We start from the raw sequence: 27,705 nt of genomic DNA, 5'->3' as shown, positions 1-27,705 counted from the left end.
CAAAATGTTAACATCTTTGGGTTTCACTCAGCTTGGTTTTCATAGAAGAACTTTTTGGATAGGCTGACACGGTGAAACACGAGCCTTGTCCGTGCGTTCAGGCAAGTATCACCTTAAAACTTCTTTAACCGCCAACTCAGTGTCGTTGAGGTCCCAGGATGACAAATTTGGCATCTGGAGAGTTAACGTGGCCTCGCATGGCCTCAGTCTTTTTTTGGCTCATCCTCAGTATGCCATCACGTTTGTGCAGATCAGACAAGTGTCCTGTTACTTTAAACTTGTTTTCTTTGATAGACTTCATAGAACGAATCGAATGCATGGCTCAGAAGGTTCACGAAGCACTCCATATTTTCCATGAGTTACATCCTCTGCACAAACATGTCTTTGGAGATGGACACTTGTGGGTATTTGTAAGCCGTGGATGAAGCAACAATAATCAAGAAGGAAACACTACATGGCCTTCTTGATATCCTCTGACGTCAGATCAGAAATGTTGAAGGAGGTTGTTAAGGCTCTTGCCGATCTCTGGCACAGTAAGGCGTAGGCTTGTGGAAGTGGAACTCAGGCTCGGCCAGGGTTATACCCTCCATGGTAGCCATCTTGGTGAGCGCTCTCTGGACTGGTCTGGTTGGCGGCTGGCACGGTACACTGGCATTGGCACTGGTTGAGGAAGTAGTTGCTCAGGGGAAAGGGTTTCAGGGCATTTTTTGGTTGAGGTAGGCTAACACAAGCAGCATCATCAATCTAACATTGACTCTACTATGGCTCAGACATTCTTGTCAGACTGAGGTAGCTTTCTTTGGAGATGTGCAGCTTTTCGGTGGGGAAGAATTAAGTAAAGAATTCCTCTTTACATGGTTCTTCTAAATGGCTCTTATGGTTATAGTTTCTATATCAGACTCTCAACTCCGTAAGGCGTTTGTAAAGGCCGCTGTGTTTCTTCCCTTTCTTATTGCAGAGGAACTGAAGGCAAAGTCAAGCGTCCTGTCACAACAGACTAATTGGCGTGTTGCAGTTTGTGTGAATATTTGGCTTAACTTGGGTTTTAATTTTCAACATCTTCACATGTCAGTTTACCAAAGGAGATCTGAGAAAGAGAATATTTTGGTTATAGAACAGACTCCCACTTGAAAAGTGACATGAGTGTTTGTTGTGTTCACACAAAAAGAATGTGACAGGAGCTAATCTGCAGTGGCGATGCTTCTTGAAGACTTTTTCTACATGCACATGTGCACGTGCACAGGCAATAAAGGCAATAAGCTTTGGTTTGAGGTAGGGCTGAAGGATGGGGGTGGGGTGGAAAAGGACCAGTACGTCTCCTACTCTGTAAGCATTCTGTCACAGATTGGTGGAGGCTACTTTCAGGTTATTAGCAGCGGGTTTTGCGGTGACTAAACCTATCACTGACCCCTATCAACGAGCACAGAAGGTGCTCATTGATAGAGGTTAGAGGTTCCTAAGTGAGGGGAGGACAGGGATGTGGGGTTGATATTGTTGACCAGTGTTAGCCAGTGCCCGTGCCAGGCAAACCCGGCAAGTGCTGCTCAATGACAACCTGGCACTGCGCTGGACGGACCACCTGCCCACAGGAAAAGTCACAACAGCAGGACAGAAAGGAGGCAAGACAGAAGAAAGACAAGAATCAGATATCATTCAGGTATGGGATTATTTAGGACATGTGCAAGCAGGGTACCAAACCACAGTTGGCTTTTACTATTAAACTGTTTAGCAATTGTACTGCTGACCTGTGAAGACAAGCTCTACTTACTATAAAGCCTGGTTTTCTGGTAGCTCTGTTTGAGAACTACAATCATTCCAAACAACCTTCTGTGGATGGTCGTTTAAAAGGCAGCTACCTGAGGCAATTCCTGAACTTGGACCTAAAAGGCACTTTAATAATTTCTTACTGAGATTTTCACTTCTGAAGTTTAACCAAACTTCAGAAAGAAATTCCAGTTTGCTCTTTTTCAGTCTTCTTTCTGTTTTTGGCCATCATTTCTCAGCAGCATCAGAATCAAACTGCATCCACGACTTCAGCTGGTCAGTGTGGGTCAGATGTAATTTTAAATATTGGCAGCTGCTGTCTGCAATTCTAGATGGACTTGTACAAACAGAACTTTGTTTGTTATCTGATCAAAAGCTCAGTGTGTTAAATAAAAAGCTACAGCTAAATCTACATGTAAAACTTCAAGGAGGGGGGTCGACTGTTAAGGGTAATAGCCAGTGGCAAAGGTCTGGCTACTAGAATACCCTGAATAGATGCACACTGCAGTGTGCCTGCAGCAATTTTACACTAAAGTACTTCTGAGCCACAGAAACGTGTAATCACTGTAAATCCAAAGTCTGCTTGGCCATTTATACTGTACTTGTTTGTTCAGTCCCTACAGCAGGACAAATATTTTTATGTAATGGAACTGTACTTAATAAATGAAGCGGCTGAGTTGAGAAAGCTGTGAACAGGATATTCTGGGTGACTACCTCAGGCACTGCTCCATCTTTAGGGATGCCGTTGTGTCCTGCGTTGTCCCTCGGTACAGACCAGTTGTCCTGAGTCCCTCTACTGCAAAACAGACTGTAAACAGTTTCCATCTATGAGTGCAGATTCTGGACAGTACATTATCACAGCTGAAGAAAAATTCATGAAGGCCAGTCCCACTGATCAATAAACCAGCCTTGTCCAGGTTTCTGTATCAGTAAACATGAGACATACATAATTCACTGAATTCTAATTGAACAAGAACTATTGAGAATGTATAATGTAAAGTACTAAGACTGTATTGGCACTTACCTGCGACGGTACCCAAACATGAGGAAGAGAACACAGAAGATGATGCAGGCGGTACCAATATGGATGCCAATGACAATGCTGCCCAGAGAGGCCTCTCCATCCCTGCACTGACACAGACTGTTCCCTCCTGGAAGCAAGCACAGCACTAATGAGGAACACCATCGTGTCGGAAAGAGGGAAAAAAGCTGAGCCTCAGCCAAAGTAGTATTTGGCACATAATGCACATGTAGTCAAATTTTCCACTGTTGTACATATTACTGATAACATACTCTTAAGTCATGGTGTCATGTCACTGATGGTCGTAGTCTGGTTGTCTTTGAGTGGAGGTTTGCCTGCAGGCATCTCTCTCACAGCAGCCAGAAGAATTTTAAAGAGACATTCATCCTTTGCGAGAAGTTTATTTGGGATTTTGCCCAGATTTAATGTGACAGAAGAGCAATCAACTTCTACTCCAAACATCTTTCTAATTGATCATCTTTGCTTACCACTGCATCTCAAACAGTGTCCTAAAACTCACAGAATAAAATATCAGATTATGTTCTTCCCATAAATCTCTCACTAGAAGCTTGGATTGGTGGTCTTCTTCCTCAGGTATGTCTTCACCTGTCTTTCCCATTTCCTTTTCATATAGGCTGTCATCATTTCTGGCGTTTACTATCCTATTGAATAATTAGGATATGAAACCTTTGTCGTCTTATATCTTGTATGCATTGAAGACTATATGAACTCTATTAGACTCATTATCCTCAACTTGCATTGTGTCTTTACTAAAATAGTTGCTGATATTTGATTAAATCTCTTTTGTCAAGGTTAAATGTATTCGTGTAATGTATTTGTCTTTAATAAAATGATGATAAAAGCACTGTTCACTGGGGTTAAAAGGAGTGTATCGGTTGTGAATTAGTACATAGGTTTGGGTAATATGGGTTATTAATTGAAAATTCGACCCTCCTGTTACTTTGCACTCTTTCACAGAACCAGGACCTGCTGAAAGCTGCCAGGACACAGTCTGTGATCATACTCACCAGTGGTCGGGTCACCCTTGCCCTCCTCTGCCAGTGACACCAGTCTCTTAGAGCAGTCGCTCTCCCCATTTCCATTGTAAGCCACCAGTTTGACTTCATACACTGCACCCGGTTCTGAAACAGAAGGCCCACACAGAGTCAGTCAGGAGTTCCTCTACTGGGTGTGTGGTCGTCTTTAAGCACAATCATACTCAGTTACCCCTTCCTAACAAAACCTACACACTGGCTATTGTATTGGTGGTGCTGGGACTGCAAGTGCACACCCTGAAGAATCCAAGACCAATCCAACAAAACCAACCGTCTCTTTGTTTGACATCACATAATATCACCGTCTTATCCCCGCATTACTTCTACTTCCACATCTTCTTACAGTCAAGTGGCTTTCTGGATCACTGATTACTCCTCAACAATCTCCTATTGACACAAGTATCCATGCTAGTCTGCTCGTGATGGTATTTCATGCTGTGAATTTAATCGACTCAATCAGCAAGAGGCAACAACCCATTTTACAGAAACGGCCTTTCGCCGCCTCCTCTTCAAGCGGTGACTGTGTGTCGTCTGTTGTGACTAAGTGGTGCTGCGTATGTTGAGCCATGGTGCCACACCTTAGATGATGAGGAAATCATCAGGAAAATTAACATGCAACACACTGCTGCATCAAACATGATCATCACTGATAGCACTTCTGCTCTCTCCACATAGTGACAGTATGGACAGCAGCTGTTCAAGATGCTTGGAGGAGCAAAGACTGACTGATAATTGACTCACTCAGGTACATGTGTGGGCTCATTAATCTGCCAGTAACCTTGGTTATAAGTATTCTGCCTTTAATTATACAGCAGCCTTACAGGGACTATTTTCTCATGGTCAGCTATGACTACATCCCTTTGAATCATCAGTATTAGTGTTAGTTTAATACGGACCTACAGTCATGTTTCCATTATTCAATTACACTGACTTACATTCATTTCCTACAGACTTACCCTAACCCTAACCACTGCTTGCCTAACACTAACCCTCACTCTAACTGTAACCTAACCCCAACCTCCACCATGAAATTTAATGACTTACATTATGGGAACAGATTTATGTTCACACACACACACACACACACACACACACACACACACACACACACACACACACACACACACACACACACACACACACACCCAGTTTAGAGATGGTGTGGGCATTGATGTGGTAGGGCAGCTGGACTGGCCCCTGGAACACAGCCTGGGGGACCCTGCGGTAAGACAGCCTGAAGCCCTCAGTCTTGCCAGCTTTACTGGGGAGCTCCCAGAGGACCTGCACGCTGCTGGAGTTCACCACCTTGGTGAAGAAGGTGGGAGGGGTTGGCACTGGACAGAGAGAAGAAAGCGATAAGAGACGAGCTAAGAGACAGGACAAAAAACAGGCCTAACTATACTAAACTAAAAACTAGCACAGAGTGGGCAACAAAAACTAAAGAAATATTAAAGATAACAGAAGCAGTGAAAAAAGAAAACTAATAGAAGAAGTTATTAAAGGATGGCATTTTACAATTTTATAACAAAGCATTCTAATGTCACAGGTGAGTGGTGCTTCCTTTGCATATGGAAGCTGCTCACGTTGTTTTGATTGTGTGGTTACACTCTGTGCATCATATGAAACTCACAGACGTTTACAGCACTTAGTTTTGTTAAATATATTTTTACACCTCTTAAGCACCAAATCCTCTTAATAAAAATGTGAAATAAAGTTTTTAAGCTGCCTGTGAGCTTGCATCACATGCAGTTTAGCCACATAATTAATAACTGCTTTCTTAGATGCATCTTCTCAGATTACAGGCATGTTAATTTGACTGCCCCACAACATGAGGTAATGCAGAAATAATGTTTTCACTTTTCAAAAGACAGAGCAGAAGTGAACTTGTCAGTGTTTCATGTTCTTACCGCCCCCCAGTGTTGTCGCCACCACAGTGTGGGACTGCTGGCTTGCTCCCAGAGGAGAGTAGGCCTTAAGGTAGAGAGAGTAGGTGGTGGCTGGTTCCAGGTTGGTCACATCGTGTTGGAAGGTGCCTTTACTGATGGCCTCCTGCAGCTCCAGACTGTCAGGCTCTGAAAACGCACACACACACACACAGGCACACACACACAGGCACATACACACACAAGCAGTTATACAGTTTTCTAATGTGAAGAACAGTATTTTTGTACTACTCAGTACTTTTTTACAGCAGACTGTGTGTTGCTGTGTGTGTGTACTGGCACTCACCTCCTATTTTGCGGATGTGCAGGACATATCCGATGATGTTGTCAGTGACATTGGAGGGTGGCTCAGTCCATGTGATCTGCAGGGCGTTGGTGGACAGCGCGCTGGCTGTGAGGCCCTCAGGGGCGCTGGGCAGGTCTTTAGGCTGGGCCACGGCCAGACGGGCGCTGGCCTGGTTGGTGCCTGCGCTGTTCTCTGCGATGCACTGGTAGATGGCCTCATCCTCTGAGCTGATACGGGTCAGAGCCAGAGTGCTGGATGGACAACACACAACTGCATCAGTTCACTGGTAGTCACATATACCAGACACCACAACACAGAGGCTGTATAGAAAAACATAGAGGGTCAGCAGCTACAGTAGCAATACCAATGCTGTCCGTACAACTAAAACTAATGCTTCCTACTGGTTTGCTTTGTGGAAATTTGATTAGCTTCATTAGTTTACCTTCATAACCTTATTCATCCCAGTGGGGAAGTTTAAAAAGTGCAAATTGGTTTGGGAAAATGCACCAAAGCACAATATACATTTAAACCCTGAGAACCAAATGAAGGTAGCATTTTTGCCTAATTTTGAAGCTTACTGAGGGGCCCTGTGTTAAAATCTACTTTCAATGTCTTTATTTCTTCAGTGCATATGTGCTTGCGTGTTGAATATTCCAAATTGCTGATCTGCTTCGTAACAAAGCAAACACTCGTCAAGGTAGGATTCCAGCACAAGAGAACTGGTTGGTTTCTAGGTGAAATATAATTAAGGGGGTACACACATACAGGATACACACACAATGCAAAGAGAGTGGCAGAAACTGGGGTGTCAGTGGGGGCCCTGAGCTCAGTTTTGTGGGGACCCTATAACAGGTTGATCCAGCCCTGTTGCTCCTGCACTTCTGCTTCTGCTAATAATGCTGCTGCTCCCACTTTCATAGTCATTATTACTACTCAGTTATTACACTACCTCCCCCTGTAAAGGCCAATGATACATGGAAGATGTATATTTATTATTATATACAATAATGCAGCTAAACTGTCCTTTTGAGATTATCTAGTTAGCAAGAAACGAATTACCTTCCATCTTCATCATCAATATTAATGATCAAAATCAGCATCAACACCAAAAGATGTGGTGACAATGAATGTTGAAAATATTTAAAAGTGGAATACTTAGTAGCTGTTCAGCATAGATACCAGATACAAGAGATACAAGGTAATTTCAATATATATAGAAATACAACATTAGAATTCAGAAATATACAGTATGAATGTTATTTAATGGTTAAACAGAGGATGTAACATGCTTGATTGTATGACATTGTTCAGTCACAGACCACCTGCTAATCACCAAAGCACACCCAAGATCTAACAGGCTCTTCACCTCCATACTCTCTGTGCAGTGCTGCCACCATGTGGTACAGCTGTTAAATGCAGGGCTAAAACAGGCTCTGCTGTATGGCAGAGGTGAGTTGCACAGATTGGGCTTTTAATAGAAACCCAGAACCTGCATCTGAAATATACTACTGCTACTGCTATAGAGGAACCCCACATGTGGATTTTTAGGCCCTAGATGAACCTGTTTCATGCAAGACCTGATACATGTCTCTCCTTTTCTCTTTTTTAATATCTAAATATAACTGGCAGATCATTTGGCCTGTTTTCAGTAACGCTGTCATGGCATGTTTCAGAGGAAGTACTACTGCACATATATCTACTTTTGTAGGCTCGATAAGCGGGGTCATGTTGATTCAGGCATGTTTGTGTAATCATTTGACTGTACAGTACAGAGCTAAAAATGGAGAGATTGAAGTCATTCTTATCCACAGGTTTCCAGTAAATGAGATGAAGATGAGATAAGTGCATCACTACCATCACCCACCTGTTGTTATTAGTCAGCTTGACGTTGTGTCCAGGCATCAGGACCTTGCCGTTCTTCAGCCAGATAAGGTGAGGCTCTGGAACACCCTGGGCCACACAGGTGAACACTGCACTGCCCCCTGCTGGTTTAGACACAGACTGCGGCCACTGTAGGAACTCAGGAGGAGCTGAGGACAACCAGAGAGGAAGATGAGACAAAGCACAGACAACAAGAAGAATCACAGTATGAAACTAAAGCACAGAACAGACTTAAGCACCTCATAAATGATGCTCCACATGGCCTGTTAACAGCTAACACACGCTAACACTCATCACAACGGGCTCTGTTCTCCACCCTAACAATACATCCAGTTGGACATGTGAAGTTATCACCACTTCTGTATCTGGTCAGGAATAAAAATCGTCACATCCTTCAGGCTACAAGACTGACATCCTTCAGAAAGTCAGTTTAGTCTTGATCAGATAACCATGTTTTTACAGGGTATAGAATAGGCCAAGTTCAAAGCAAAACTAAATTATCGAGGTACAGAGTAGCTCTGGGTGTTGAACAAGGGAAAAGTGTACTACAAGGTAACACAAACAATGATTCAGAGGGACCACAGACACTATTGTAATGGCATGGAAATGTGTTGTTTTACAATTGTAACAAGGCTTTTGTAAGCCACTATCCTGCCTGAGAGGACTGTTCTGATTTAAAATGAATTTGGTCTTATTTTTGTATAACATACGTGATCGCAATGTCTGATGTTTTTGACTGAACAAGAACAAATAGCCAAAAAACACTGAGGCAGAGGGAAAATAGTCAAACATTTTATTTCTGAATAAATATGTGTCTGAATGTGCTTGAACTTCATGTCAAGGGTGTCTCTCCACACCCCAGAGGATAGTCAGACACACACACACACACACACACACACACACACACACACACACAGCATGCTGACCCCAGCCAGTACTTGGCTGTCCCCGGGCAGATGCAGGGTTGACTGCTCCTCGTGACACCCAGTTCAATATTAGAGACACAAAAGACGTGCATATATATGCTGGGATATAGGCAGCAGCGGTCCTTAAGCCCTAACGCCCCTCCCCACTTCAGCCCACGCTCAGCATCTCATTGATCTATTGACCTAAACACCCACTGTGACCTCACACCCCCACCCATCCACCTATGAGCTGAGGGGGATGTGTCAACAAAATGACCATTTCTATAAGGACACATTCATCACCGCAGCCAGGGATTTCTCTTTCTTCTGCTGGTCAGACCAATTAGATTAGAAGTAGCTCTCACTTCATCTGAGCCCAAACTAACCCGTGAAGGAAACAGCCGACACAAGTGAAGATGGTAGCCTGTAGGTGTGTGTGGTTGTGGTGTTATACCATCACAGGAGTGGTGAATTAATATGTGTCTAAACTGGCACTGAAAAACGTTGTCTGTACCTGCAGTGTTTTAGATTTCTGTAGGAATTCATCCTGCATTCATCAATATATTCTTTATTATTAATTTCACCAAAGTGTGAAAATCAATTTGCAGAAATGTTGCATGTGTTAATGAATCTGTCACAGGGAACATGTGTCTGGATAACTGCTGAGTCAGAAAAATCAGACTGCTTCAGATCTGAGACAACTCATGAAGGCTGCTTGCTGGAATAAATCCCATGTCTGCTTTTACCAGTTTAAACCATGATTAAGTGTTGCTATGGCTACCTGCAGCATACCTTGTGCAGTGATTTCAGACTGTGTTTGTGTTGTTCCCATATGTGATCCCATAAACACCCCCCAATCAGAAATAAAACGAAAAGCATTTTTGATGGTCATGATATAATATGACTTTATCATCACATTGTGATGCAGTTTGAATTCAGAGTAGTTTGACAGTAATGGATTTTGCACCTCAAGACAATTTAAAGTGTCTCAGAGTTGATTTCATGACACACAGGAAACACACAGAGGCCTGAAAGGTCTGAAACACTTTCACATATGTGAAGCACTGCGGCAGGTTTTAGATGGTCAGCAGTGATACAAAGCAGACAAATTCAAACTTCAATACTGCGACACTGATGTGCAAATACACCAGTAAGATATGTGATAAAAAATCAAGTTCAATGCACTCTTTTGTTCATTTTCATTGTCACATCAGGTTTCTCTTTCTCTGTATGTGTGTGTGTGTGATCTCTCAGGGGGGGTAGCTGTCCATCCCTTCATCTGTTCAGCTGTCCTAGTACCACGTTAGAAAGTGTCAGGCATCCTCAGCTGACCATTCATCAGTAGATCAATACTCTGTATTGATCAGCGATTCTGTTGACCTTGAGTTTCACTACACCTCGTACCTCATCTCATTATGTTTAGTACCTTTTCTTTGCAGCCTGTTTGGGGGGTTCCATACATCTGTCCGCTGCTTGGACAGGCACTGAGCATAATTAGATTTACATGTGTGAGCTGTAGTGTGTCCTCACAAACCTGATCATTACATTTTGGCCTGTTAGTTGTGTTTAATGCAGACTATGATGCATCACGTGGCTGAGGATGAACAACAATCCTGCATGCAAAATGTCACTAAAGACGTAAAAAAGTATGAGCAGTGGATGTAATCAAATACTAATCAATGATGGTGTTCTGAGGAATATTACCTTCCAGAGCTGCTAAATAATATTGCAATAAACTTCAAAGAGTATTCAGAGAGTAGTGCTTATTTCTAGTCAGTGCCACGGTGAAAAAACTGTCCTGGATTTCAAATTTTGCAGAATATTGGCATTATTATATTTAAATATTATTGCAATAATGCTACTGACACATGAATTGTTGGGGCTTATACTGTCAGGTGGTTAAATCTACTCACTGAACAGTTATGAGATAAATGCTCAGGGATATTTGTGTTTTTCACCACATTTGGCTGTGTTCTGTGGCTCAGCATGTGATGCCTATTCTCCCTTATTGTGGGAAAGATTTTGGCGCTGACGCTGGTATAAAATGTGAGAAGTGAAGTGAAGCCCACAGCGGCATCTGCATGATAAAAGATCTGCAGCTCATCTAATCTGGAAACCAAAATGGCTGGCCATCCTTTGTGTCTCTTTAAGTCGTGACACCCCGGCTGCCCTCACCCCTCCACCGGGATGCTATCCATCTTCCAGCCCTCCCAAATTAACCCTGGGACCACACCTCCCTTCTCCTTCCACCTCCCTATCTGTCCATCCTGACTGCACCGCCTCCTCCCTCACTCCAACCGTTTTCGCAGACATAGGCCCTGAATCCTTCTGCTGAGGTCAGGGGTCAGGGATTTGAGGTTGCAGGTCATTTCTCACCCCCGTCCCTCCCCTTGCAGCCCCCTCCTGCACCTTGCACCCTGCATTGACCGTCTAGTTGGGCTCCACTTTTTGTCTCTCTGTGTGTTGTCCTCTTTGTCCCTTCATCGTGACCATGACCATGGACACACACAGACTGTGTGAAAGTTCAGACCTCTGCTAACCTTCACACCACAAATCCAAACAGCAGCCAGCCTCACTGATCCCCACTGAACTTGACTTCAGATGAATAATGAAAGCAGGTTTTCTCATTGACTGCATTTTTTTCTTCATTTTTTACACTTATTTGAGCCTGTAAATGTTAAACACACTTCCCAACATTTACAAATAGCAACAGAAGGTATATTGTAACGCACAATGTTTTCATATCATAAGAGGATTCACATCAAATCATCTTAGATATGATATGATGTGATGTGATATTTAATTTTCACTCTTGTGTATTTGAACAGAATTAGTATTTCCAACAATGACCCAATGCCTTTAGAGGATCTCATCTTATTTCAGTTTTGGCCTTATAATCTAATTTTGGACACACCACAGCAGAATAATGTGGACATTTCAACTTCTACATTTAGACCCATTTGAAGCTCCGTAAATCACATTGTAGGTGGTCTTGTTACTGGGTGTCCAAAGACTGAAGCTCTTTGTTCTCTCTCAGCCCCAAAAAGGGAGCGAATTGATCAATAAATTAATGAATACATTAGAGATCGGCCCCTTCTCCCCTCCTCTGCTCCAGAGGCACTGCCAATCACAGTGAGAGAGTGACAGGGCAAAGTATTGATTGATCCGGTCAAACAGTTAGACACAACAGGAAGAGAGAGATGGATGGCTGGATGAAGGCAAAGCTCAATTACATGAATGTAGACTGAAGTCATTGAGATTACAAGAAATCTAATGAAATGAGCTGGAGCTGGGTTTTTTAATTATTTATTTATCTTAAGTATTTTATCTCTGATTTGATTCATTGTGCAGGTTGACAGAGCACCGCAACACCCGCTCACTAAAAAAAGAAGTCTTAAAGTGACCACACACAGAAGAGTTGTACTGAGTTCAGTGCTGTGTGTTGTAGCTTACAGCCTGACAAGTTCGCTGAAAAAAAGCAGTGACAGGAGTCTGGTTTACAAATGTTTACAACTCATTTTACATATTAAGCTCTGCTGACTCAGCCTGTAAAGACAGCTCTGCTATATGCAGGATTTGTATATCTGGAGGACCTTCACAAAGCCTGAAAACACAACCCTGTTGATGTCATCAGGGTTATCTTAGGTTGTGCTTGGACCAGAAAGCCTGCTCAAACAGTGGGCATAAAGTTTGAAAGATATTGACACTGATTGACATTTAGCCATTTGTGTTTTTGGAATATCATCCATACAATGGACTAAAAGTTTAGAAATATTGGCCACTGCTGCAGACTGTGACCATTCCATGTTTAATCTTTCACAAGTCCCCCAACTTTAGGCAAGTACAATCAAACTAAATCAACTGAGTACCACTTTAATGTTCTTATTAGTGCATGTAGCATTGTGTTGTTCTACACTGTAGAATCTACAGTGATAAAAGAAGCACTCAGATCATTTATTTAGGTAAAACTAGAAATATCTCAATGTAAAAATGCACCTTGAAATGACATTGAGAGCTACTTATACATGGACATTATCAGAAAAATGTCTGTACTTAAAATATCTAAAGCAATATGTAGAAAGACGCCTTTCAGAGTTTATAGCAGTACATCAGAGGACTGTTAGTATTGATAGATTCCCATGTAAGCGCATTTGGGCATTGTAGCTGATCACGGTGGAGCTAATTCTAGCAACTTCAAATAGTACATTGTATAGTATAGAGTAGTGTTAATCTATAACATAAATCATATTTTATGCATTGATCATTTGTTTTGTAAGTAAAATCTTAAGCTAACAAAGTGGTAACTATGGCTTTTGGATGAATGTACAATATTTCCTGCTGAGATGCACTGAACCAGAAGGATAAAGTCTTGAGTAAATGAGCGCAGACACCCCCTCATCTCTGTGTGCATGCAGCACTGTATGGAGAATGAATGTGTTTGAGTCTGTTTCTGTTGTGTCTTATAGTGATGAATCTTTTCTGCACATCGCATTTCACTCCCATGACTTACAGGAACAAATATAATCTACAGAGAAGCCAGAGACACTGTGGTAATTAAAAATAATTAAAACTGTTCCACTTTAACACTCTCCGTGTTTCTGGCTCGTCTCCGTGTGCTCCTGTTAACACTCTGGGAGGTGAGCTGCTAATTGATCTGGCCTCAGGCAGCCAATTAAAAGACAGCTAATGACAGTGAGAAATATGAGTGGGTTGAGTGTTTGGACATGTGTACGGTGATGGATGAGTCCGTGTCAGAGAACCCTCCGCTCCCCTCACCCCCCCCACAAACACACACCTCGCTGAACACTGGTGTCAGTGCTTAATTGTTAGATGGGAGCTGGAGGAGATGTGCATATGTGTGTGGTGGAGGTGGGGAGGGGTCACACCAATAGTGTCACCATACACCATACAGCAGGCCCATGCTTTCAGCCTCCACCCCCACGAAACAGCCAAGGGCAAAGGTGAGAAGGAAGGGTGGAGCTTTGCTATTGACGCTTTCCTCACCCCCACGCCAGTTATTATGGTCAAACACACGGGATCTATCATGGAGGTCTAGTCAGCACACGTAATTACACAAAGGCTGCAACAATGGCTGCATGTTGGAGAGGATGTATCTGTATCAGATGGTCCAAATACCAAACAGTGTGTACAGTATGATAACGTGACACTTTCCATCTGTTCATATACAAATCCAAACTAATTTAGTTTTTCTGTTTCTATCTTTAATTATCTCCATTCAGCTCTTCCCTCCCTGACTGCACCATACCCTGTACTGATGGGTGTTTATATTAAAGGAACAGTCCAGCATTTGGGAAGTGTGCTTGTTTATTTTCCTCAGACACAAATCTTTAAGGTTTCATCTCTGTGTTTCCAGAATAAAAACAGGGACATTAAGATTAAAGATTAAACTGCTAGTGGACCTCTGATGCTGTCGCTAAGTTGTTAGAAGTTGTATTTTCTCTACTTTTGCCAAAGTTGTGTACTTATAGTGGTATTGACAAGTTAAAAAAAGCCCCATTGTTGGAAATTCATGGTTTCACTTTTGACAGAGCTAATTGAGTAGAGCTGATAGGCTAAACACACCTTATACTTATCTTTGTTCTCACTGCCAGCTATGGCCCTGATTCAGAGTCTGGAAAAGTGGGATCTAAAGAGGTTTACATGTTTTAGTTGAAGAACATGTGACGGATTTTTAAAGGCTAATTGTCATGTTCATTTGTCCCAGTACTGTTTAGTCACAGGTTTGGAGCAATAACTTAAAATAAAGCGATTTAGCATTTCTCAACCACAGTCCTATTTCTGATGGTGTGCAGAGGGCTCTGAAAAAGCATTCAGACCTACTGAGGGTAGATACCATTTACACATATCACAATATTTTCCTCGGCATACATTTCTGACATGTTCTTGAACTGGGGAAACATTTGGACTCGTGGACTTCTGGCCCTGTCTGTAGACATGATAGCAAAAAATGTATATGTTCAACATGCTCCTTGCTAACAAAAGGCCTTGTCTGTAGAGGTTGTCAATACAAACTCAGTGGCCAGTACTGATGGCCGGTGGGGAGCTCTACTGGGCTAGCAGCGAGTTGTGGGCTTTGCTCAAGAACACTAAGACGCAGTCTCTGTAAGGCCTCACCTTGAACCACGAGTCGTCCCAGCGCGGTACGTCTCATTCTGGTGCCGGGCCGATTGGCAGCACACACATACACGCCAGAGTGCTGCAGGGAAACATCTGAGATCATCAGGTTCCCCGTCCCCAGAACCTGGATACCTTCCACCCCGATGGAGCGTCCGTCTGAGGAACACGCAGACAAACAGACACACAGTGAAACACGCTGGATGTTTTTTACTAATCTTCCTCCTATCATATGGTTTTTAGAATTTTCAGTGGTACCTAGCCTGCTCCAGGAAACAATAGGTCTTGGGTTTCCTGTGGCGATGCACTCCAAGATGGCCGTCTGATGGACAGTGATGGTCAGATTCTGGGGTCCCGACAGGATGACCGGCTCCTTGTAGATTCTAGGAGCTCCACCTGGAAACATGAAGGAAGGCAAAAAGTGAAGATGGATGAGATGACAAAATAAAAATGCAAAGACAATAAACCTCAGTATCAGCCGGTGCTGCAGTGTCCATGTCAGTCCAGGGTAAACAGTGGGCTGTTTTCATTCTTTTCACCTACATTTCCTTTTTCCAACATTTCTATAGCACTTTGAAGAAAATGGTTGGAACAAACACACGACTTTCACCCCAGACACCAGGGTTCACGTCCCATGACAAACCAACAATGAATGATCGTTTCTTAAAACACAACCAAGTAGTCTGGGTGCCTAAACCTCATCAAACTACATTAAGATGAGGTGTTGACAGATGGAGCAGTTTTGTGTCTGCATCGCATACAGACACTAAACACTGTATGTATATTGTGCTGTATGAGACACGGACGGGCACGGCAAAGTGGCCGATTTGATGCTTTGGGAATGAGACCGGGTTACAATTTTCAACTCAGTGAAGTGCAGTGTGGTCATGATGTGCCCTCTATTGAACTTCACCATAAACTGTGCTGACTGCACTGAATAATTCTTCTTTAACATAACTGTGATATGTCTTTTAATTATAGACAACACTCTGTTCTGGATGCTGCTGGACCACAAGTGTCTCCATCCACATGGTAGCTGTAAATAACTTAACATAACATACTTAAGTACTTCTGTGGCACGTGGACACATTGCATATATCTGTACAGTTTACACTGTACGTACAGGCATGGATATTGTAGCTAGAGGCAGCAGGAACAGAGCTATGAACTGTAAGACACTACTCTGTACTTGTATGTTACATGCTACTTGTGTGCACACATACCAGTGATGTTGAGCATGGCCTCATGGCTGTAGCGAGTGTTGGCAATGTTGGTGGCAACGCAGCGGAAAATCCCAGCATCCACCTGCCTTACGCCCGTCACCTGGAGAATACCCATTGGCAGGAGAGTGTACCTGGACAGGGAGGGAATGTCAGCGTGCAGGTGAGGCACTGGAAACTATACAGATGTGTGCTGCAATGGACACTTTAATGACCAGTATCTAATAATTGCAGCTTGCCTTTTTTAATTCATATACAAAGACAAAAAAAACACAAACTTAAACTTAAACTTCAGACTCAAGCAACATCAGTACAGATCTGTGGGCTACAAACATAAACAGTGTGTGCAGCCATATTTAGGTCAAATTGCACGGCTCAGCACGATGAGTTTACAGGTGGACAGTGGAGATCTGAAATATGTAGCGTTGGTTTAAAACGTTTTCAAGGATGTTTTCATGCTTCATGCTTTAAGCCTGTAGGTGGTTTTATACTAATTAGAGGAAAATACCAATTGAGTAGCTGTCACATGTTGTAGTGCATGCTACATGAGACAGTTGGATTTATGCAGTAGTGAATGTCAATCTGGTGTTACCTGGTGTCGGTGGTATTGAGTGGTACTCTGTCTCTCTCCCAGGTGATGTTGGCCTCAGGTACACCGTTGATCTGACACTGGAAGCGAGCGACGCCTCCCTCATCCACAGACATGGACACTGGGTGGGTGTGGAACTTAGGAAGAGCTGAGGAGCAAACCACATTAAGAGCCTCAGTGGAGGAAATATTGGACATGGATATCATTTAACAACACCAACAAGGCACTTGGGCCAATTCTCCACATGAAGGTTATGAGTTTAGTAGTCATTGTTACCACTATCATGTCTTCTGCCATCTTGGCTCTAGAGGAGTTTTGTACGTATGAAAGTATGAGGAAATAACCCAGATAATGTCATCTCAGTCTAGTTTGAATGCAGATTAAGAACAGATCAGCCATCAGCCTTTTTGTTCTGACTTAATCTTCCATTGCCATAAACCATTTGGATGGTGCATCTTGCCAAGCTGTTTCTCTGAAGCATTTTTGTTGAGAGACAATAAAAACTTTAGAAACAGATACCAGTTTACTAATCCATGTGCTCATTTGGCAATCTGTGCCCTCAGATTTTCACATCAATAAATTTAAATGTGCAGCATACACCACATTTAGCCTTTGGGAACACAGGGCATGGCAAAGTATGGCGATCAAAACTACACACAAAAAGAATAAAGGCTACACATAATTTTAAAAAAGAAATCCAACCCAAACCAAAACTCTGCACCATGTTAAGTCTACACGACACTGAATGGTAAGTAATACACAGAGGGGTGAATGAGATTAATCAGTATTAGTTTCTGATTTATGTATATACAGTAAGTCATTAACTAATATTACCATTTGAATCGATGACTTTCATTGCCTAAAATATCATTAACACTTCCAGGACTTCCACTCACATTCATGTGCACACACACACACCTACACACACCCACACACAGTCTTCCTATTAACCTAGTGGCCATAATCAATAGGGGTATATGCCACAGAGGAGTGGTCTGCAATTGAGAGAGCATCACTATGGCAACTCATTGCACTGAAGTAAGACCACCTCAAGAAAGCCATAATTCTTCTGGATTACCCATAAATGCCTGGTTTTATTGGTTTGAACAGGGTAGGGGGGTGGGGATGGGGTCCACTCAAGTAGTGCAGGTGTGTGTGTGTTTGGCTGTGTGTTCAACTATGTTGCCATGTACAGTAATGTACATGCAGTATAATTTATAGGTTTTTCATAATGAGAAGGTGGTATGTTTGGTGTGGGTCCCTTCGGACAACAAAGGATCAAAGAGTCCAAAGGGGGCTTGGGTTGCCGAGTATGATGCAGAGGTGTTCACCATGTGAAGCATCATTTATAACAAAGACTATGGGATGTTTTGACAGAGAGAAGGCAGCATACGGTGACTGTCTGTGGGGCATCCTCTGCTCCCTGCTCAGGTTTATGGCCTGTGGGTAATGCAGGGCTATGGATATTAAAATGCCTGAGGAAATGCCTTCAAGTGAGTAAGAGAACACAACTGGAGAGTGTGTAGCCTTTAAATCTAAATCACTTTAATGAAGGTCATTGTTATGTGATTATCTGTGTTTGGACTGACATGAGAGCCTTTATCAAATGCCCATCATACACACAAAGTTAAGATAAATCCCATTTTATTACACCTTAGAAACTATAGTTTTGTCCATCACTCTTATTAGATGTACGTGGAGTGTGGTTGGTTTTACATTTATGGCAAAGTCCCACTGAGCAAGACTCTGAAACTCCAGAACAGTGTCAGATCAGAGAGAGAAATGTTCAGAATTAACAAATCACACATTGCCTGCTTTAATAGCTAGCTGGGAATGAACTGTGAAAGTCCACTGTGATTGTATAGATACATAATCAATCAAAACTTTGCATTAACCTCACTGGGTGGGGTCAAAAACAGGTTCCGGAGCATTGAGAAGCTCAGTGCAGTCTAACCAAAATAAACCATTTGCTAATGTGCCTGTTGCAGTTTATCTTACCAGCAACAAATTGTGTTATGACTAAGCTAGTTAAGTAGCCTGCTGGCTTTCCAAGATCATTACAGTCAGGGCCATAAGTCTGAAGACACTGAGGTCATGTTCCTGTCAGTATGTGTTAATCTGACAATTTGTAGGCTGCTGACTAATCAAACAATACATTTAGGATTATTTCACCAGAATGTGGCTAACACTCTAGAGAAGGTAGACGGTCTTCAAACAGGGAATTAAGATTTACAGAAAATAGAATTCCAATAGTAAATATATAATATGGAGAACGCAATTCAATCTGTCCTTGTGTCTCCAGTTTCCTACTCAACTCATGTGCACTGTGAGAAACTTGGAATAAGATAATCAGTGATATTATGTCTTCCTGTCTCTAACTAATATCACCGGTCCAAAGATATGTCATAGCATGGCATAAAAAGCACATACAGTAGATTGAAGCAGTCATTAGCTGTGTTGCAAACACTTACATGCCAAAAGGACTTTGGCCTTGCGGCTGACCAGCATGCCATAGCGATTTTGGGCAGCACAGTCGTACTCGCCCATATCTGCGTCACTCCCTTGTCTGCGTTTCTGGAAGCTCTGGATGAACAGCGTGCCATTTGCCAGCACCCGAACCCGCGGGCTGGTGGGTAAAGGCACCCCGTTTTTACGCCACGTAACCATGATCGGTTCCTCGCCCTGTACTAGACAGTCCAGCATGAGCGGGCGTTCCCTCACTGCTATCACATCACTGGGCTCCAGCAGGAAAGACAACTCTGAGGCCAGACAGCTACCTGCAGACAGAAAAAAGACACAGTTATTAGACAGAGAAGGGCTGAATGCTAATCTGTTGACTTGAAATGATCATTTATTGTCCAATCCAGAGTAATATTCAAACTCGGAAATGTAATTAGGTTTGTGGGATCCCATTAAACCACTGCAAAAGTTGTTGGAGGCCCTATAAAGTTCAAGGCACACTGTCTATATCTCTACAGCCTGATACTAGTGATGCTAAACTCATGAAAACAACTGAGTTCTAGGTACATTTTGAGGTCAGTCTGAGTGTGATCTATCTGTTGTACAAATGCAAACACATCTATATTCCAACTTTACCTTTGGCTCATTTACAGAGTATCTGCACAACACACTTTTTTTTCCTAATCTGAAAGGAAATACTGACATATAGACATGAGACATGTGGGAATATCATGTTGGGCTCTGCAGTTTATTGGTTTGTAGCAAAAAAAAAAAAAAAAAAAAAAAAAAACTGAAGTGCACAACAATTGCAATACAAATATTTAGGCAGAAATAAAAACCTATTACTTCAGTGTGTTCAGCTTCTACTTGGACTTACTGCCAGGAGCACCTCAAAAAAGATCATAACCATGCATGTACTCTAAATGGTTCAAGCACAGCTTTCAATTTACTGTGGATATGCTTTGGATAGGCGTTTTAGGTTGATTGTACAGGAATGGGAAGTCAGTTTCAGCAAATCTGATGGATGGTTAAGAAAATCTTGCCTTAACATGGAATGAGTAGTACGGGTGAAAGCAACCTTGAAGTGCAGGAGTGTCTTGAATACAGACGTTGGAAAATTATGGTGGATCATAGAAAATCCAATCTATTTTTCATCTCAGACCCACAAACACCCCGTGGTTCCAGAGACATTAGCACAGGGGGGAGGCTGCTCTGTCAGACACCAAGCCTCAGGGAACTCGATCTGAATTGCCCAAAAAACCTCAGTCAACACCAAAAACCATTTCATTTGATTGATGGTGCATTTGGTTTTGCTGCCTATAATGCTTTTACTGAAGACAAGCCACAATGGAGGCTGAATGCCAGCGAGCCATCGAGCCAGAGAGGGCAACAACAAAACCCGAGCTGGGGAGGAGAACAGTGGCGAGGGTTGCAGGGGTCAAGTTAGGAGCACCTCCATTGTGGCAGGGGCCAGTTGTGACAATAGTGTTGTGATTATGCTTATTTGCACCCAACCCACAGCAACCTCTGTAAAAAACCTCGTCAGCCACCATGCACCCAAGGGCACCATCTGCCCCTTCTTATGCATCCCCACCACCCCTCCCATCTCTTCCCGTCCTTTCAGATCCATCTCTGAGGTGACTTTCCCATGCCACCGGAGCTCTTTCCTCACCCTTGTCCCCTCTTCTCCATGACCTTGGTGACACTCCCAGTCTCCCCATCTTTTTTGTGTTGGTCCTCATATGCAAAAAGCCTTGAACCCTTGGAATAGCTGATTTCCATCCCAGCTGTGAGGCAATAACAATTGGAGTTGCACTTGAACCTGCACAATGCCTTATCAACGTCACTATGGAGACTTGCATCTGTTCAACCAAATATACCCTTTCCTTCAACTCAGCTGTGAGCTGTTGACAATGCCATTTATTGTTGTCCAGCCACAATAAAGCATCACATCCCACACACAGCAGCTTGCATCTGAACTTGACATTGGATTGGTTTCAGTCTTTTTGTGTATTTTTGTTCTTAGTGAAGCTCATTTCAAATCTGAGGGCCAGCTACGTCTGCTTGATAATATGTTGAACATCTTTGTTCGTACCAGGTTTGAAATTTGATCATTGGAGGAGAAAGGCCACTTGGCCTTTGGTGTGCAATGGGGATACATTTAATGTAAGGATCAAGAATGATTTCATTTTTAATACATAGTATAACTTTCAGTGAAATAAAAAACTAATTTTATCTCACAAAATAATTGTTCGTTCACTAATCTATCAAACTTTTTCACTCCTCTTTTTGACCTCTTCTGAGAAGTTTGCTCCTTGCTTATAGTTCATAAAACTGACCACTGGGTCTGCATTGTAGCCATGGTTCCCTGTGAAATTCCTGGACACTTTATATTCCAATTTTTATTAAAAACTAAAGACAAACACAAAGAAAACAGTACATCTCTGAGTGCCTGTTACCTGTGCCTCTACCCCAACCAAGTGTAGTTCACAGCATTGAAAAATTCAATGAAAGATTTCAACAGGAACATGGCTTTCCAGAGTCCTGGTTACTTCACAAAATCCACAGTAACAGGGACACTGAGTCTTTAAACTAATGAGCTCCATTGTATTGGTTTGGAGGCAGAAATCCCAGAGACAGATATCTGAAAACCTGGGCAAATAAAACCAAAACGGCATGGGTAGAAATCTCTTACATGCCAATCGAGTCAGTCAATCTGAATTTTTAAGTAGGTTTAACTGACCCTCTAACAATTTCACTACTCTCCACCTTGTTTTACGTCCACACATGTAAATGAAAATAAATGTTAACATGGAAAATATGAAATATGCTCCACAGCAGTCACATTCAGCTTGACTCTTTTCTATTGGCTAAATCTGAAAAATGGTACCAAAAAGGTGGCCATTTTGACATTACACCCTTCAGCTCTAATTCCTCTTGATATGAGCAGTTTCAAGACTCCTTGTTGACTAGGTAGCTGTTGAAATGGCTTTGAGGTTTTCCAACAGCCCACCAGATTGTTACTTACAGCCAGTGAGCTTATCCACAGCCTGAACATACAGCAGAGCTGTCCCCCCCTTCTAATAATCTCTGTCATTGGCTTCACTGATGTGTCCCACCAAGAAATGAGCATCTGCCCTCCTTCTAATGAGAGATCTCCCACCCAGCAGATGCAGCCAGCAGAGAGGATTGTGGGTCTACTGGTCAGCTGTATCTGGATGGGCTGATAGAGCCCTGCAACCCCTCTGAGCCCCCCATCCCTCAGGCCTGGTAATGAAATTCAGTGCTCCCAAACGGGGATTTGCATTGCATTCTGTGACCACGGTTATCGAACACATGGTGTGGCAACCTGTGAGGCCTAAAAGGCCGGTGTTGATCTCTGATGCAGGAGAGTGTATGAATATGATGGAGGGGCTGGCAGAGCAGTGGTTAAGGTCAAAGTCAGGCGTATATAAAGTGATGTCGTAGCTAGAATCTTTGATCATAAAACTTGAATTCAGATTAACACTGAATTTCCTGCCTGGTTAACAGAACCTCCATAGCAGCCACCAGACTGAGAACACATTTCAAATGAGTGTTTGTTTTAATATTATGTCACATGTTCAAATTTTTGTTTTGTTTCTCAAGAGAATCTATAATGGTGAGATGCTTGATTTTATCATCATATACTATCCTCAGGTTTGGTCAGGTGCTGGGGCAGAGAAAAACCTGTTACTAGAGAGCTATAATGTGTCAGTTGATATTTCTGAAGCTCACAGTGCACATTTTTGTTGGCACTTCACCAGAAAGCTGTTCATTCAACTCTCTCTTTTTAGTCTTGACTGAACAAAATAGTAACATCTTTCAATACAATACAGTCAAGTACTGCATAGATGAATAGAAATGGCTACCAAGTTGAATTTATGCCACTGTCAATGAAAACTGAGTGGGATTATCCTCATAAAGGTAGGGATTACTGCAGGGCTGTTTTATTCGACTGATACAGGCGTACCAAATAAGGTGTAACTCAATAGCAGTTGAGTTAACCTCTGTTGTTTCCGCCTTGATACAGTGGTGTTGACAGGGGATCAATCCCTTGTCTTGTTTCAAGATTGAAGGCTCAAATCTAGTGAGACTCTCTGCATCAAGATGGATAAAAGATGATAATAGTGTGTCGACTAAAGGATGTCAGACAACAACTTTTACAGTAGCTCCAGACTGGAGGAGGAAAATGTTCTCTACACAAGTTCCAACTCTTAACCTGCATGAGGTGTGATTAAGTGCATAGCGTGAGAGATTGAACCATTTTCAATATAGGGATGGGGCTATAATGAGATTTTTTTGAAGGGAGGGGGTTGTCCAGCAACCCCCACACTAGCACCCCGTGCTGGAACCCCTGAGCCCCTCAGGGGTCATGAGAGAGTCAGAGGTAAGGAGGATGGATGTGTAGATGAGGGTGGGGGTGGGGGGCAGCTTCTGTCCAGCCTGAACCCTCCCAGCCCTCCACTGTTATTGTTTAGCAGGACTGCTGCCCCTGAACTTCACAGATATTCTGTCCACCCCCCTTAAAAAGGGGACAGAGAAAAAGAAGGGGGTCTTCAACACCATACACAAATCCCATCATCAGTTTATTTCCCGTTCTCCTCTCTCCCTCTTTCGACGTCTCTGTTTGAAAAGCCACCTTTGAAGGCTGCATGGAGATTAGCTTGGAATGACAAGTGGAAAGAAACTGAGAAGTATTTTTGATGAATCCTTTGCCAGGGTTAAGGTTTGAGCTGAGAATAAGGCTGAAACGTCAAGGGTTGGGGTTAAGGCTGGAGCTTCATCCTTCATGGATTCACTGCACATATCTGCAGACACTTATAGCAAATGTTGGATAATTTACTTGAATATTAACAAATCAAAGCACAAGTCATCAAATCAAAAGTTGCCATATGTTCTAACCCCCTTTCCTACTTTCCCTTGTCCCTGACCTCTTCCTCTGTTGCATCTGTTTCAGAGGAGGGAGCAGTTTAAACAATGAATGTGCAGTTGAAGGCCTGGGCTGGGAGATGGGAATGGCTGGGCTGGCATGAGCCCCATTGCCCCGGGGCTTCCTCCTTTGTCCTCCTAATGGGAGTAAAACTCTCCTTACTCTGAGACAGCGAGTTGTCTCGGCTGTGTTATACCAACAGCCTATTATAGTTGCCCTGGGACGTCTTCCCAGGTCCTTTGTTTAACAAACTGAGGGCCATTTGTGAGGTGTCATAGCCAAGTTCAATGTCTACACACAGTGTTTCAGGAAGCTCAGTGTGGTCAAATTCAGGTTCAGACATTTGGGGTTTGAAGGTTTTTGTGCAGATACAGTGTCTTGGTATTAATACCAAAACAACATAATTTAAAGTGCCTTATGATAAACATAAAATATTAACCTGTTTTCTTCAAAAGCCTTTCATCATTTAAGAAGAGAAGCCAACAATAGACAAACATGTCAAAGTTTTATTGATATCAGGAACTATCTGACTAAACAATGAACTCGCTTTTACATGTCCTCACATGAGATGATGCCTGAGTGAGAATCTTTTATACCAATACAATAACATTAAGTTCAAAATTAGTGTGGCAGCAGCCTTGCTCTTTTTAACACAACATATCTCAGTTTCCTAACCTATTCACAACATGCTTACCCATGGACAAACTGATAGTGGCCCCATGGGCCCTGGGGACCGGGATGTCCCATCTGCATTTGGAGGTTGATTTCTAATGGTCAGTGCAGATTTTAAAAGGCTGACCAAAAACAGTGTCCCCACCAGCCAGGTGGATCAATAAGCAATAATCTCTAATGTGATGGAAAGGAGGCTTCTTTGTCCTGCAGTTTTAATCAGTGAGGTGTCAGCTCACAGAGTGGCTGCAGCAGCTCTCATTATGGAAAATCTCATCAAAAACAAAAAAGATAGGCAGGACACTCAGACCTCACAAAACACAAGCTAATAGGAGCTCAGTGTGACAGAGGTGAGCAGCCAGGTGGTGCTGTAAAACTGACAGGTCATGACTGTACAACAGAGCTGCTACTGCAAGATCAGTGAAAGCACCACTGGACAAATGAGACTATAATCTAATGGGACAATAGTATTAGTAAGGAAGAAGACTTACTGTTACTTATAGGCTCCTATGCCATTGCTATGAATTAAATGGGACCACGAAATTCTAGTGAAAATTAAAAATTCCATTGTAGCTAGAAAAGTTTGCACAGTTATAAAGCCTCATGGGATGAAAGGAAGGGAGTGTTTACTGGCCAGAATGAGAAGAAAAAGGAGTAATTGCAGAAAGCAAACCCTGTTTCAACATCCATAGGTGTACCTGACTATTGATTTAAGACAGACATGAAAAATTGTGAACCTTTAAAAGAATCATTTAGCATGACAACTTCGGCTACTGGCCAACCTCATGATTAGACATATGACTGTGCTGTTAGAAGCCTCTACCTCTGTGGGAACATAAAGCATTAAGGATTTCACAAACTAACTGATAAACCAATAATGAAAGGAGCTAAACAGACTCTCGTAAAAGTTGATTACATTGGAGTTCACAAGGCAGTGTGTGCTTGTTAACACCTCATGTAGTCAGGTCAGTGTTGGATGAGTGCCCTTTACGGAGAGTCCCATCATCCTCATAATTGTACCTTTACATGGTTGAAATCCTGTTAGTATTAGCCAAAACTCTCCACAGATTGAGATGTTAGCCTCTTTTCTGTCACATTGCAGGAAACCCCGGCCACCGCAGGACCATTGTGTCCTGCCATAGATTAAACCAAGGGGTGTTTCTGCCGGCCTAGTCCATTGTGGACACAGTGTGTGGAGTCCTGGCAGGGGAGGGTTGTCGAGGACACGGTCATGGGCAGCTGCAGGGGGATTACCTTTTACACACATATCTTTAATAAGGTCTCAATCTGACCACAGACGGGGTGCAGTGTTATGGAGATGAGGGTATGAGGGTCAGGTCACAGGCTGAGGACTTGGGGGAGCCTATTGTGTCTGTGGTCCCTCCTCCACAGGCTGCTCCGCTGACCAGGACGACCCGAGCCCTACCCCCTCCTGAAGGTCAGAGGTCAGTGACTCTAACCCCTTAGCCTCCTACACTGCTCCCCTTCTCATGCAAAGCTCCTGTTTGGTCTCAAATATTTTTTTTTTGTTCCCATTTACAACTTTGTGGGTTATTTTGAAGGTTTACTATATGATGATTGTGCCTGAAAAAACTACTGGAAAATCAGGAAACTTGACTTTTAGGTTATTTTTTAGTGTTTGTAAATGGAAAAATTATTTTGGTGTGCAACATCAGCCTTTTAAGGTCCCCCCAAAAAAGATTCCAAAAATACATACTGATTCAAACTATCAGATCAACTCGAGGTCCTCTTGGGGTGGTGAGAGGACCTTGAACTATTTAACTATTTAACTATTCATTGATATGTAAAACAACTGTTTCCAAGTTCAAGAATGAACTCTTGCTTAGCCAAAGAGTGTTTATGGCGTTCAATTTGATTTTTTAAACATTTATTCAAGATTAGCAATTAAATCTTATCATCCATGGATATTGCTATTTTTAGAAATTAGTTGGAGGAGGCCCCCTGCTCTCCACCCCAAATATAGATGTCCATTCAATGGCCTCCTGCTTTCACTGTTTTTCACTGATATGAAGAAACAAATGTGAATTTGCATGATGCTTTAAGTTATTTAACATTTCCAATATAACAGCTTTAAATGGACAATGAGGTATGCTTGCTTTAATATACCACAACATTGCACAGCTGTGTTGAAGGTTTATTCTTGAACCTGGCAATAGCAGTTTGATGAGTATCCAGATATTTACAGTCATTCTGAGTTTGCATATTGTGCAATTTGTGCAGGGGATCAGTGAAAATCTATTAACACCCATGTAGATATTGACAGGAGCTTCCAGTCATCTGGACTGAGAGGAAGCGATCATTCAAATCTTGTTGGTAATACCTGGATTAGCTAATGAGGACAGCAGAAGCCTGTTTCTCCAGTTCACATCAATTTAAGTACCTTAAATAAGCATGGATGATACACCAATGCTGGTGGAACAGAGATCTTATTAAACTGACATTACTGACAAGTTTAAACAAGGAAGCTGTTATGATGATGATTATGGATTACAGTACTGAACTGGATGATTAATAACTCGGGAGCCTAAGCATTTAACTTCTAGTTAGCTGAAAGTCAAAGTCAAAGCAGCGACAGAACAGTATGAGCTGAAGCAACATCTCTGCTCTCTGGACTTGGTGAAGTTCCCCCAGTTCTCATCCTGCACTCTCCGACATCTGAACCAAGCTGCAGTACTGAATTTAAAAGCTGAGCTGTACTTACTCAAACAGTAGAAAACTGCCAGGCAGGTGAGAAAGATTCTTGGTTTCATTTTGGTTTCTTCACTCCAACCTCGTCGATGTCAAACCTGCTGACCCTTAGAGCAG

The 27,705-nt window shown here is 42.5% G+C and overlaps 1 protein-coding gene across 1 annotated transcript; it reads right to left on the bottom strand.

The window, feature by feature from the left end:
• Positions 1 to 1,504: 1,504 nt before the first annotated feature.
• On the bottom strand, positions 1,505 to 20,889 carry si:ch211-57n23.4 (immunoglobulin superfamily DCC subclass member 3). Its single transcript, XM_041956013.1, has 14 exons — positions 20,817 to 20,889; positions 19,271 to 19,576; positions 16,803 to 16,947; positions 16,214 to 16,344; positions 15,249 to 15,386; positions 14,991 to 15,149; positions 7,934 to 8,099; positions 6,070 to 6,320; positions 5,748 to 5,912; positions 4,986 to 5,174; positions 3,814 to 3,927; positions 2,789 to 2,915; positions 2,479 to 2,572; positions 1,505 to 1,579 (listed from the first exon to the last, which is right to left on the bottom strand). The coding sequence occupies exons 1-14, from the start codon at positions 20,887 to 20,889 to the stop codon at positions 1,505 to 1,507; spliced, it is 2,133 nt and encodes a 710-aa protein (XP_041811947.1).
• Between the last annotated feature and the right edge of the window lie 6,816 nt (positions 20,890 to 27,705).

The sequence above is a fragment of the Chelmon rostratus genome, chromosome 16 (genome assembly GCF_017976325.1).
Source record: "Chelmon rostratus isolate fCheRos1 chromosome 16, fCheRos1.pri, whole genome shotgun sequence".
Lineage (NCBI taxonomy): Eukaryota > Metazoa > Chordata > Actinopteri > Chaetodontiformes > Chaetodontidae > Chelmon > Chelmon rostratus.
Note: the sequence above shows the minus strand (reverse complement) of the source record. Positions and strands in the feature narration are given on the sequence as shown.

Excerpts from the sequence above, each read along its gene's own strand:
- si:ch211-57n23.4 (XM_041956013.1), bottom strand. The coding sequence starts at position 20,889 with ATGGATCTGAAAGGACGGGAAGAGATGGGAGGGGTGGTGGGGATGCAT. Across the intron at positions 15,150-15,248 it reads TGTTTCCTGGAGCAGGCTAG|ACGGACGCTCCATCGGGGTG; the intron begins GTACCACTGAAA and ends CGTGTTCCTCAG. Across the intron at positions 6,321-7,933 it reads AAGCTGACTAATAACAACAG|CACTCTGGCTCTGACCCGTA; the intron begins GTGGGTGATGGT and ends TTGTCCATCCAG.